The sequence below is a fragment of the Oncorhynchus tshawytscha genome, linkage group LG15 (assembly GCF_018296145.1).
Source record: "Oncorhynchus tshawytscha isolate Ot180627B linkage group LG15, Otsh_v2.0, whole genome shotgun sequence".
Taxonomy (NCBI): domain Eukaryota; kingdom Metazoa; phylum Chordata; class Actinopteri; order Salmoniformes; family Salmonidae; genus Oncorhynchus; species Oncorhynchus tshawytscha.
Genome location: NC_056443.1, coordinates 19,656,824 through 19,670,801, shown reverse-complemented (window position 1 = coordinate 19,670,801; position 13,978 = coordinate 19,656,824). Strand labels below are relative to the sequence as shown.

The window sequence follows — 13,978 nt, the reverse complement described above, 5'->3', positions numbered from 1 at the left end:
ACACTTGCGCAGGTTCCAATGCTTTAGCACGAATAATGGGAGTTATTATAACAGACTAATGTTACTGTAATAGAGTAAACTGTCTCTCTGTGTGTGTGTGTGGCCTATATAGTATAGTAGTGCTTTCAGGTCTGGTCTAACTGCCTGTTTGTGGTCAAGCCTTTCTTTGTATGAAACAATAGGTAGGCTACACTACACTTTTAGTAAAGATTTAATTACCGCAGGCAAAAATTGATACAGTATTACACTGTCTAACTGTACTCGACGTCCATGTGTGAGTGGTAGGCTGTTTCCAGCACAGGTAGGCTCCAGAGGGGGTTATCTATTATCTCAACCAGTCTTCTCTCTCTGCCTATATAGAGCTCACCAGTTGTAGTCTTCAAAAACGTCAATTAAACCTCTGGTTCGTTCAGCCATTCCTTATGGGGGAGATTTAATGGGGCTTTGGGGTAAAAGCTGAAAATAAGGTCTGAGGTTAACGCAGGTTTGGGAGATGTGATATGTTCTGTTCTGTGAGATAACATCAGTCAGTTGACATGACCTTTATGAATAATGAAGCCTTTTACATGCTTTATGTGCTTATTTTGATAACATTAACGCTTCAAAATTCACAAAAAGTGCCGTTAGATGATGAAGATGATCTGATAGAATAAAATGGATAAAATCTCATAATCCCGTGTTTACCACAGACCTTATTCTCTGGGTTTATCCAAAACCACCATTCATTTCCCCCATAGACTTTGGTCATTGAGTCATGTCAGAGTTGGCCTAAATTAGTGTCTACAAAAAGAGGCCATTACTATTGCTCTCTATATGCGGTAGCAGTTAGCCTGGGGATAAGGCTATCTCCCATGTGATACAGATGTCAATAGTGACAAATTGTCACTTCATTGCTTAATTGTTTTAAGTTTTAGGCTATTTGATTAGCAGTAATAATACAATAGTGATAGGCTACAGATCAGTAAGAAACAATATGTCTTGAATTGGGCACACCAGTGGGGCTGATCATGATGTGTCTGGACTACTAATCTGTCATTTCACGTCAGTGAAACTATTTGCAGTGAGGCGCAAAACAGAGAAATATTCCACGTGAGGAACATCAAATGTTAATTTGAGTTGAAAACCCTACTTGGTGAGAAGACTCCTGACTACACCCACACTCCGCTGTCTGTCGACCCACCACAGTCACAGAAATGTGAACGTTTCTACCCAGACGATGTGTAGGTAACTGACATGCATGTATAGGGGTTGAGTAGGTATTCGGTACGTGCTGAAACTGTCCCAAAATATGGTCTTTTTCTACTAAAAGAGATGTGTTCAATTTCCACTTGATTCTCTTCCGTCTAAGATGGTCGAACTTCATTCCATTATCTTTCCCCATAGTATTACCCTCGAGACTCTAAAGGAGTGGTGAGAGTCAGTTAGAAAGTCAACTCTGACCAGTGGGAAAAATCTTTGAGTCAGGGAACAACAGGCAATAGCGATGGGTGTGGCAGGGTAGTGGGTGGCAGCTGTGCCTGACCGGGCTCTCTTTCTGCACCAATGAGAAACAGACAAGGCTTAGGTTTTGTTTTTACTGACAGTTGAGGGGTAGAACAAGAAGAGAGCTCAGTGTGAATAAGCCTCTGCCTGTGTGAGTGCGTGAAAGTGACAGGCTGAAAAAGAGTGAGAAAGAGGTGAGGCAAACTTAACTACAGAATGTGAGTAAAGGTTTGAAATAGATTAGAAGCAATTATATGCCTCAGACTTTCTCTCTCTCTCTCTCTCTCTGTCTCTCTCTGTCTCTCTCTGTCTCTCTCTCTCTCTCTCTCTCTCTCTCTCTCTCATTGTTTTGTTTGTTGTGGGAGAGCATGAGTGGGAAAGCGGGACAGAGAAAAAAATAGAGTGATTGCGATGTGAGGAAATGGGAAAGATAGAGAGGCTGTGGAACTATGAAAGAAGAGTCAAACAGAGAGCCTGAGAGTCTTTTACATGTTCTTGGCTGTGTTCCCTCCCATTATGTGCTGTCTACACTGTGTCACACACACACACACACACACACACACACACACACACACACACACACACACACACACACACACACACACACACACATACCAGCTACAACTTTACCTTAGTCTCTGCTCATGATTATTAGCTCTCTCTTCAGTACAAATCAGTGGAGGCTGCTGTGGGGCGGACAGCTCATAATAATGGCTGGAACGGATTATATGGAATGGCCTTGTTTGATGTATTTGATACCATTCCGCTCCAGTCATTACCACGAGCCCGTTCTCCCCAATTAAGGTGCCACCAACCTTCTGTGGTACAAAGTCCATGCAAAACATTCAGAGAGTTTTACATTTGCAGAATAGAACTCAGATAGCACATTTAGTTTCTTGAAACATTTGGTTCTGGGAATGAAGCCATATATATATTTTTTAATTTTAGAACAGAAGTGAAATGTTTGCCTTTCTGGGAACGTTCATTTTTAGGTTGCAGGGAGGTTATGAGAACATTTTACTATGGTTCCTTGAAGTTTTTCCGTGGGAGGTTTTATAAACGTTCTGAAAACAGAAATGATAGGTTATTTGAAGGTAATTAAATACCGTTCTGAGAATGTTTTAATAAGACTTGTAATAACACTGGTAGCTTAGTTTGGGTTAACTGTTTTGAACTCCAAGCACAGATAAGGGCACAAAGAAATGAATTTGCTTAGGCATGAATTATACAAAGACACAAAAATGTTTTTATTCTGCCAGAGATTCAAACCTGTAATGTTCTCTATCCATGGAATTAGTCCACTGTGCCACCAGGATGGAACTAGCATGGCATGTTGTTTTTTTTACTAGCACAAAGCTATTTAATTAGTCAATTCAAACCCCATTTCAATGTAAACAAGCACTCATTAAGATCAGGTGTGGCTAGTTAGTGGGCGCAGACGACACACCTGAACACACTTAACAGGATCGAGAAGAACATTGTTTCTGAGCATTCTCTGAATGTTTTGAGAACATGACTTTAAATAGAACCACGATGAAACCTGCAGGGAAGAAATGATGCTGAAGTACTGAAATTCTCACAGAAGAACATTGTTTTTGAACATTCTGAGAACATGACTTGAATAGAACCACGAGGAAACAAGTACAAAACGTTATCATGAAGTAGTGAAATTCGTACAGAAAAACGTTGTTTTTTTAATGTTCTCTGAACAATTGGAGAACATGACTTTAGATAGAACCATGAGGAAACCTGTAGGGAACGTTATGCTGGAGTACTAAAATTCACACTGAAGAGCGTTGTTTCTTAACGTTCTCTGAACGTTCTGAGAACATGACTTTAAATAGAACCATGAGGAAACCTGTGAAAGTGTTATAACAAAGTATTGAAATTCCCACAGAAGAACGTTGTTTCTAAACAGTTTCTGAACAATTTGAGAACATTACTTGAAATAGAACCTTAAGGAAACCTGTAGGAAACGTTATGTTGAAGTACTGTAATTCCCACCTAAGAAACCTATGGTTCTCAGAATGTTATATGCTAGCTGGGACTCCCCAAGTCAAGCACTTATGACTCAACTTTGTTCACAATGAGTAACTATGTTATTCACCTGAGAACTGAACTGAAGTCAGTTTGACTATTATTGTGAGTAATCCCAGTGCAATCCTCTGCTAGCTAGCGTGCACGGCGGGTTGACAATTTATAGGAGTCGGGGGGAGGGGGTCAAAGTGCTATTTGCTAACTCTCTCATGCTATCTGTATCTTTTTTCTTTTGTCTGTGCTGCACAGAGCTGTACAGGCTGTATTTGAATGAAGTATACATTCTTACATGAGTTAAACAGATATTTATGTGTTTTGAATTTCACTAATTTCCTTCTCTCTCTCGCTTCCTTCTCCAGGGGCTTTTGGTGGGACAACAAGGTACAGCCAACTCGCTGAGTCTCACCTCATTCTATTGGCTTCTAAGCCCTGTCTGCTAAAGTTACAGCCAGCCAATCAGTGAATTGTTGCCGTGACTCTGAGATCTGCCTGGTGCTGTGAAGAAGATGTTTTCCTTCTGAGCCCATCCTCCAGTCCCCACTCTACCACTTTTTACATGACTAGGACTGTCACTGCTCTCCATTAAGCCATCTGCCTGTCACAGCCTATTATCACCACCTCATCTACAATTCTAGCCTCATATTTGGCTGTTGCTGTTCTATGTCTGATTCCTAATTGAACGTCAGCCTTTAACCTCCTCCCTGACTGGCTCCCTGGATTAGCTTTGACCTTTGACCTCGGCCACAGCCAAATACGACTACGGCCAGGTGAGAATGGAGCAGGTGTATGCTTCGGGGATGGCCGCCAAGTTGCGCAGCCAGTGGGACCGGGACGAGGGTCTGGGCCAGAACCACAACGCAGTCAAGTTCCAGGGCCAGGACTTTGAGTCGCTGAGGGCCCGGTGCCTCCAGAGCCGCAGCCTGTTTGAGGACAGCCTGTTCCCATGCGCCTCCTCTTCTCTGGGGTTCAATGAGTTGGGACCACGCTCCTCCAAGACCCAAGGAGTACGCTGGATGAGACCTACGGTGAGATGATACTGCGGCTGGGACTGCCTGTTCCTTATACTTACTGAGCCTCTTGTAGTTTTTCCCGACCATATTACCTGACCAGGAAAAACTCACCTACTGAACCTAGACCGTATCTGAGCCTTACTGAGATGATTCTTAGACCCGATCCTTAAAGGCCCCCTATAAGTACTATATAATTATATATTGTCTTTGGCAATAGTTTGTGTGTGTGTGTCTTATCCCGTGTGTGTGTGTGTCCTAGCTGGCGTGCATGTCTATCCTAATGCTCTTCACACTCCGTCTCTCCTCATTCCCTTTCATAATGCATCTCCTCCAGCACCTCGCCCCTCAGAACTGCAATATCGACATCCCCGGAGAGAACACACACCATGCTGCTTCGCTCCTCAGCTCAAAATGCGGGAAGAGCTTTTTATAGCTTAGCTAGCTAGCTCTCACGCTGCTCGTGTCTTGAGTTATCTGTGGATGAGGGGCGGTTGGGAGGCAGAGAGAGGAGATGCAGTACTCGGTAGTTTAGCAGGAATGTCTCAGCCAGTTTTTAATGTATTCTATGAGGCACTTGTGTGACTGACGGGGACGCCTTTCGCCATGACAACAAGGACGACAGGCTTTACCAGTGCTGCAGTGCAGTGTCAACACTGTGGTGATAGGAAAAGAGAAATGTCAGCCTACCTGTGTGTGTGTGTGTGTGTGTGTGTGTGTGTGTGTGTGTGTGTGTGTGTGTGTGTGTGTGTGTGTGTGTGTGTGTGTGTGTGTGTGTGTGTGTGTGTGTGTGTGTGTGTGTGTGTGTGTGTGTGCATGTTTGTGAGCAACAACAACACCAATCTGGCATATCTTACCTCTCTCTTTCTTCCTCTCTCCCCCTTTCTCTCGCTATCTCTCTTTTTCTTTCTTTCTCCCCCTCTCTCTTTCTGTCTACAGGAGATCTGTACCCGTCCCCAGTTCATAGTGGATGGAGCCACTCGCACGGATATCTGCCAGGGAGCTTTAGGTGAGTCCAGGTCTCAGAAGGAGGGTTGGTGGAGAGCCTGAGAGCCCGATGGAACAACCACTTAGTCAGGAGAGCGAGAGAGAGCGCGCGTGCAGAGATTTGATTTGATTGCAATCTTGGTACTCTTGTGTATTCCTCTACAAACACTGTGTGCGATGCATAATTTACACTCTGCTCTGCTATCTCACATCTATAAACAAAGTAACAACCTCCCTCTGGCTGAGATGCACTGGTACTATACCGCCACTACAGTAAACATAGGGCAGGTATACACGTTGCCTGGTACTGTATCGCATACTAACTCTGAGCCCAATGGTTGATTTGAAAGTCTTCTCATCTCTTGGTACTGAATCAAATGCTGGGAGAGAGCTGGCTGCCTACCCCTCTCTTAAATATGCGGCATGCCGAGCCCAGAAAGAAGAAGTGGTGTGCTCAACTCTAAAGTGTGTTGTAGCAAAGAGTATTTGGGTGCCGGGGTTTAAAAGGCATACATAAAACCTGCCCTCGCTGGAGTAGTCTTTAAGTTTGAATGTATTTTTAGCAGTAGCATACAGCCTTCGTCTGCGTTTGGATAACAATAGGCGTTCACCCCTATTTATAGATCATGTCACATTAGAAGGAAGCGGTACTACTATCTTTTTTTCAGCACGCCAAGCCCAACCGTGGCGTCTTCTGTGGGCTTTTCAGCCTATGCCTCTACCCTGCATGGGCATTGTATTGTATGACCTCTTCTGTTAGAGTTACAGTAGATCGAGCTATTTAATCAGCATACTGTAGGTCCAGACAGTTCAAATTCGAACACACTCCTTGGATGTTACATAGGGTCAGGTTGAAGTGTGTGTGAACAGATTCTCGGACCTCTCTCTCGTTACGCTTTCCTTATAAGGTGCATTCCAGTATTACAAGGTTTTCACCACTTAAGCCTGAAGTGCTCCGTTCCCACAGCAGTGAGAAACAGACAGCAGTATCTGTCTGTAATTAAAAAGTCTAACCAGAGCGGAGAGTTTAGTCAGTTAGCTTCACCTAGCCTTGAGGCTCGGAATTATTCAAAGGAAGAACAGTTGGGAACTTTTAAAGAGGTGAATGATGAACAGGGCCAGGAGTTTTGTCTTACCGTGCTACGAGATCAGAAAATCTCTGGCCGTTACTTGTATGCTATGACTAACGGCCAGAGTATTTCCAGGTGGTCAAAACAAACACTACCGACTGATGAATGTTTGGTGACTTTTTTTTAAGGGACTGATACAATGCATTGCTATCATTAGCATAGTCTACCTATGACTGATGTATTATGTTGTGTGTGTTCCTGTGTGTGTGTGTGTGTACGTGTGTGTGTGTGTGTGTGTGTACGTGTGTGTGTGTGTGTGTGTGTTTTAGGTGACTGCTGGTTGCTGGCAGCCATAGCCTCGTTGACTCTGAACGACAACCTCCTCCACAGAGTGGTGCCTCATGGACAGGACTTCGGAGGCCAGTACGCTGGCATCTTCCACTTCCAGGTCACCACACACTCACTTCCTCTTTCTGATTTGACTGTATATACATCTATACGATAATATATACTAATATACAGTAATACAGATATTTAGCTACTCTTGAAGTGAACTCGAAGTTGTGGCGGGGAGTGAGCTGGCAACCGGAGGCAATCTCAGGTGCCAGCTACCGCCTATGTTCCCTCGAGCAAGGAACTTCACCCACTAAACTGCTCATTGGATGCAGCATGCGGCTGCCCTCTGCTCCAGCATCTCTAACCTAATATGTGTTCGTATGTATGTATATCGGGAGGGAGGGGTAGGAGGGAGGGGTGGGTGGATAAAAGCAGAAGACAAATTTCCATCTCATGTGGGCTAATAAAAACAAGAAATGTACCTTAATTCACTCCAAGGCACGCTTCCTGCTTCTTGCCAGGCCTTATCACGATGACCTTTGCTTTGTACACAAAACCAGTCCTCTGACACACAGACACACCTATCATTCTCTGTATAGAACCTTAAAGCGACACCACAGTTGCCCTCTAAATGGACGTCTCCATGCATGGGCGACCAGGTGGTGCTTGCGTGTCCGTGTCCAGTGCCCACTGTAGCGGCCCTCACTTTCACTCAGCTTTCCTCTCACCGAACCCTTTGATGGCAGCCAGCTGCCCACATTAATAGAGTCCGACTCAGTTGGGGGCCAGGGTTCCAGGACAGAGACGGAGAGACACACACACAGAGACAGGAGCCAATACGGAGCCTGCTAGCCTAGTGCTGACCACTGTCCAGTCATTCAGAGTAACCATTACTGCTGCTAGACTGAGCAGCAGGCAGCCAAGGGGCGGGCAGCCATTAATGCAAACACAGTACTATTACATTGTAATAGCGTCCTGTGTGTAGCTGGTGTAGAGAGTCAGGCGCAGGACAGCAGAGATGAGTAATCAACGAGTACATGAATCAAAATACAAAAATACAAGGCAAATATTACAAGCCCACAAAAACTGACCGATTTAAAATGAACAACCACTCACAAACAAACATGGGGAACAGGGGGTTAAATAATAAACAGGTAATTGGGGGAGTGAAACCAGGTGTGTAAGACTAATACAAAACAAATGGAAAATGAAAAGGGGATCGGCGGTGGAAGGCCGGTGACGTCAACCACCGAACGCTGCCCGAACAAGGAGAGGGACCTTGTGACAGTACCCCCCCCCCGCCGACACTGACCTCGGGGACGACCCGGAGGACGAGGCGCAGGGCGATCCAGATGGAGACGGCGGAACTCCCGCAGCAACGAAGTGCCCAAGACGTCCTCCACCGGCACCCAGCATCTTTCCTCCGGACCGTACCCCTCCCACTCCACGAGGTACTGAAGGCCCCGCGCCCTACGCCTCGAGTCAAGGATGGCTCGAACAGCATACGCCGGGGCCCCAGAGGGGGCGGAGGAACCTCCCGCACCTCAGACTCCTGGAGTGGACCAGCCACCACCGGCCTGAGGAGAGACACATGGAACAAGGGGTTAATATGGTAATCTGGGGGAAGCTGTAACCTGTAACATACCTCGTTCAGTCTCCTCAGGACTTTAAATGGCCCCACAAACCGCAGACCCAGCTTCCGGCAGGGCAGGCGGAGGGGCAGGTTTCGGGTCGACAGCCAGACCTGGTCCCCCGGTGCGAACACCGGGGCCTCGCTGCGGTGGCGGTCGGCGCTCGCCTTTTGCCACCTCACGGCCCGTTGTAGATGCACATGGGCGGCGTCTCAGGTTTCCTCCGAGTGCTTAATCCATTCGTCCACCGTAGGAGCTTCGATCTGGCTCTGATGCCACGGTGCCAGAACCAGCTGATACCCCAGTATGCCCTGGAAAGGAGAGAGGTTAGTGTAGGAGTGGCGGAGTGAGTTTTGGGCCATCTCTGCCCAGGGCATGAACGCCGCCCACTCCCCTGGCCAGTCCTGGCAATATGACCGCAGAAACCTACCCACATCCTGGTTTACTCTCCACCTGCCGGTTACTGACCGAGACCCCCAGACATTCCATGAACGCTCTCCAGACCCTGGACGTGAACTGGGGACCCCGATATACTCCGCGTGTAGCGGAGTATATCAGAATGTCGTCGATATACACCACTACACCCTGCCCGTGCAGGTCCCGGAAAATCTCGTCAACAAAGGCCTGGAAGACTGATGGAGCATTCATCAACCCGTACGGCATGACGAGGTACTCATAGTGCCCTGAGTTGGTACTAAATGCTGTCTTCCACTCGTCCCCCTCCCGGATACGCACCAGGTTGTAAGCGTTCCTGAGATCCAATTTTGTGAAGAAGTGCTCCCCGTGCATTGACTCAATCGCACTGGCGATGAGAGGCAGCGGGTAGCTGTACCTCACTGTGATCTGATTATCCCTCGATAGTCAATACACGGGCGCAGACCCACATCCTTCTTCTTCACAAAAAAGGCAGGTTAGGTGGAGGGCCGAATGTATCCCTGCCCCAGGGATTCGAAGACATATGTTTCCATAGCCGCCGTCTCCTCCTGTGACAGGGGATACACGTGACTCCTGGGAAGTGCTGCGTCTACCAGGAGATTTATCGCACAATCCCCCCGTCGATGGGGTGGTAATTTTGTCGCCCTCTTCTTACAGAAGAGCCAAATCGGCATATTCTGAGGGGATGCGCACGGTGGAGACCTGGTCTGGACTTTCCACCGTAGTCGCAACGATGGAAACCCCCACACACCTCCCTGACCACTCTTCTGACCACCCCTTGAGAGCCCTCTGTTGCCATGAAATAGTGGGTTTATGACAGGCCAACCAGGGTAGGCCCAGCACCACAGGAAACGCAGGAGAATCAATAAGGTACACCAGCTGGTCCAATGTGAGGGTGGTGTCTCGGCAGGCCAACACCCGACGGATGTCCTCGCGCAGTCTGCACTGGTAGTGATCGATCAGGGCCCTGTTGTCCCATCCCGCACTGGCGGCCAGGGTCCGGAAGTCCAAAGCAAAATCCTGCTCGCTCCTCATCCCTGCCTTAGGTGGAACAGTCGTTCACGTACTTTACTCAAAATACAAAAATACAAGGCAAATATTACAAGCTCACAGTAATGGACCGATTTACAAAGAACAATCACTCACAAACAAACATGGGGAACAGGAGGTTAAATAATAAACAGGTAATTGGGTGAGTGAAACCAGGTGTGTAAGACTAAGACAAAACAAATGGAAAATGAAAAGTGGATCGGCGGTGGCTAGAAGGCCGGTGACGTCGACCTCCGAACGCCGAGAGGGACCGACTTCGGCGGAAGTCGTGACATACATTTGCATACCACACAGAAGTAACACTACTAACACACTAACTGGAATTTACACCCCCAGTCCTCTGCCAAAAGGAAGTGACAATAAGAAACCCCTATTTAAAAAGATGATTGACTGATTGCAGAAATATTGCAACATGTTTTCATTGTCACATTTATTTCCACAGTCATAGCCTACTTATTTATGTCCTAAACAGTTTCCTTGCTGGCATGAGAGGAAAAAACATAGCTATGTGTCTATGAACCTACTGGCATATAAACTCATTCATGCCTTAAATACAGTTGAAGTTGGAAGTTTACATACACTCAGGTTGGAGTCATTAAAACTCGTTTTTCATCCACTCCACAAATTTCTTGTGAACAAACTACAGTTTTGGCAAGTCGGTTAGGACATCTACTTTGTGCATGACACAAGTCATTTTTCCAACAATTGTGTACAGACAGATTATTTCACTTATAATTGACTGTATCACAATTCCAGTGGGTCAGAAGTTTACACTAAGTTGAGTGTGCCTTTAAACAGCTTGGAAAATTCCAGAGAATTATGTCGTGGCTTTAGAAGCTTCTGATAGGCTAATTTACATAATTTGAGTCAATTGGAGGCACCTGTTAATGTATTTTAAGGCCTACCTTCAAACTCAGTGCCTCTTTGCTTGACATCATGGGAAAATCAGCCCAAAAAATTGTAGACCTCCACAAGTCTGGTTCATCCTTGGGAGAAATTTCCAAACTCCTGAAGTTACCACGTTCATCTGTACAAACAATTGTATGCAAGTATAAACACCATAGGACCACGCAGCTGTCATACCGCAAGGGAAGGAGACGCGTTCTGTCTCCTAGAGAAGAACATACTTTGGTGTGAAAAGTGCAAATCAATCCCAGAACAACAGCAAAGGACTTTGTAAAGATGCTGGAGGAAACAGGTACAAAAGTATCTATATCCACAGTAAAAGGAGTCCTATATCGACATAACCTGAAAGGCCGCTCAGCAAGGAAGAAGCCACTGCTCCAAAACCGCCATAAAAAAAGCCAGACTATGGTTTGCAACTGCACATGGGGACAAAGATCTTACTTTTTGGAGAAATGTCCTCTGGTCTGATGAACCAAAAATAGAACTGTTTGGCCATAATGACCATTGTTATGTTTGGAGGAGAAAGGGGGAGGCTTGCAAGCTGAAGAACACCATCCCAACCGTGAAGCACGGGGGTGGCAGCATTATGTTGGCATCATGAAGATGGAAAATTATGTGGATATATTGAAGCAACATCTCAAGACATCAGGCAGGAAGTTAAATCTTTGTTGCAAATGGGTCTTCCAAATGGACAATGACCACAAGCATACTTCCAAAGTTGTGGCAAAATGGCTTAAGGACAACAAAGTCAAGGTATTGGAGTAGCCATCACATAGCCTTGACTTTAATCCTATAGAAAATTACAGAACTGAAAAAGCGTGTGTGCGCAAGGAGGCCTACAAACCTCAAATCAAATTTATTTATATAGCCCTTCGTACATCAGCTGATATCTCAGAGTGCTGTACAGAAACCCAGCCTAAAACCCCAAACAGCAAGCAATGCAGGTGTTGAAGCACGTTGGCTAGGAAAAACTCCCTAGAAAGGCCAAAACCTAGGAAGAAACCTAGAGAGCGACCAGGCTGTGGGGGGTGGCCAGTCCTCTTCTGGCTGTGCCGGGTGGAGATTATAACAGAACATGGCCAAGATGTTCAAATGTTCATAAATGACTAGCATGGTCAAATAATAGGTCTGGGACAGGTAGCACGTCCGGTGAACAGGTCAGGATTCCATAGCCTCAGGCAGAACAGTTGAAACTGGAGCAGCAGCACGGCCAGGTGGACTGGGGACAGCAAGGAGTCATGCCAGGTAGTCCTGAGGCATGGTCCTAGGGCTCAGGTCCTCTGAGAGAGAGAAAGAAAGAATTAGAGAGAGCATACTTAAATTCACACAGGACACCGGATAAGACAGGAGAAGTGCTCCATATATAACAGACTGACCCTAGCCCCCTGACACATTAACTACTGCAGCATAAATACTGGAGGCTGAGACAGGAGGGGTCAGGAGACCCTGTGGCTCCATCCGATGATACCCAGGGCCAAACAGGAAGGATATAACCCCACCCACTTTGCCAAAGCACAGCCTCCACACCACTAGAGGGATAACTTCAACCACCAACTCCCATCCTGAGACAATACAGAGTATAGCCCACAAAGATATCCGCCACGGCACAACCCAAGGGGGGGCGCCAACCCAGACAGGAAGATCACATCAGTGACTCAACCCACTCAAGTGAAGCACCCCTCCTAGGGACGGCACCTGACTCAGTTACACCAGCTCTGTCAGGAGGAATGGACTAAAATTCACCCAACTTATTGTGGGAAGCTTGTGGAAGGCTACCTGAAATGTTTGACCCAAGTTAAACAATTTAAAGGCAATGCTACCAAATACTAATTGAGTGCATGTAAACTTCTGACCCACTGGGAATGTGATGAAAGAAATAAAAGCTGAAATAAATCATTCTCTCTACTATTTTTCTGACATTTCACATTCTTAAAATATAGTGGTGATCCTAACTGACCTAAGACAGGGAATTTTTATTAGGATTAAATGTCAGGAATTGTGAAAAACTGAGTTTAAATGTATTTGGCTAAGGTGTATGTAAACTTCCGGCTTCAACTCTATGTGCATGTGATCTAATTCACCATATATCCCTTTCTCCATTGTGTGGCCTGTGTGTTAGTTAACAGTTGAAGGTTTAATCCCAGTAATACATTGTTCTGTTGAGATCTCCCTCTACACACACACACACTTTGTTTTACTATCCCTGTGGGGACCGAAACATGTATTCCCATTCAAAATCCTGTTTTCCCTTAACCTAACCTTAACCCTAACCACCCTAAACCACCTCCTAAACCTAACCCCTATTGTTAATTCTAACCCTAACCCTGATTGTAACCTTAAACGTAAACCTAACCCCTTAGCCTAAAATAGCCTTTTTCCCTGTGGGGACCCGGCAAAATGTCCAGATTTTTCAGATTTTTCCCGGTTCCACTATCCTTGTGAGGACTTCTGGTCCCCACAAAGATACTAAGAAACACACACACACCGTCTAAACCCAATAATAGTGTTTTGTTGAGATCTCCTGATCCTGTGCCAGATCTCGTACGCCTGGGTGACTCATCCTCCCAAATGTAATTGGATGTTCTAATTGGTTTAGCCAGACAAAGGGGGAGCTGTGCTGCAGATTCTGGGAATGCGGTATGTGCTTAGCTAGGCGCAGAGATGAGCTGTGAGACTCAACAAATCCTGTATTGTAAAACAGATTACAGTATGCCTGTAATTTTCAATTTGAAAATCTCTAGGTTGCTGATAAGATATTATTATCAGAAGGTGAAAGGAACTGCACAGTTGAAGTGCTGCGGCTCTAGGACAAACAACACTCCCTCAAGCTTGCTACGCAGATGTGGATATTTGGTTTACTTTCCTTGTAGCCAGCACTGGTGTGTTTACATCAGATATCGTTGTGATAGCGTTGGGGTCAATTTTAGTTCAATTCTCCTGTCCGTTGAACTAGTATGCAATTCAGTTCCCAAATTGATTGGTATTTATATGGAACAGACCTCTACTCTGCTAAATAGATACTGTAAGAGATAGTTTT

The 13,978-nt window shown here is 45.8% G+C and overlaps 1 protein-coding gene across 3 annotated transcripts in view; it reads left to right on the top strand.

Annotated features, from left to right (window-relative positions):
- The window catches only part of LOC112214584 (calpain-1 catalytic subunit), a 37,414-nt gene that overhangs the window by 7,044 nt on the left and 16,392 nt on the right, over nt 1-13,978 (top strand). Inside the window, exons 1-4 of one of the 3 annotated variants that reach the window (XM_024373447.2) lie at nt 1,574-1,676; nt 3,879-4,544; nt 5,466-5,535; nt 6,913-7,031. In XM_024373447.2, coding sequence (XP_024229215.1) covers nt 4,293-4,544; nt 5,466-5,535; nt 6,913-7,031 — 441 coding nt within the window. In that variant the 5' untranslated portion in view covers nt 1,574-1,676; nt 3,879-4,292. Of the gene's footprint in view, nt 1-1,573; nt 1,701-3,878; nt 4,545-5,465; nt 5,536-6,912; nt 7,032-13,978 lie in introns of those variants that run through there. The other 2 variants (XM_024373448.2, XM_024373446.2) reach the window with 2 other exon arrangements.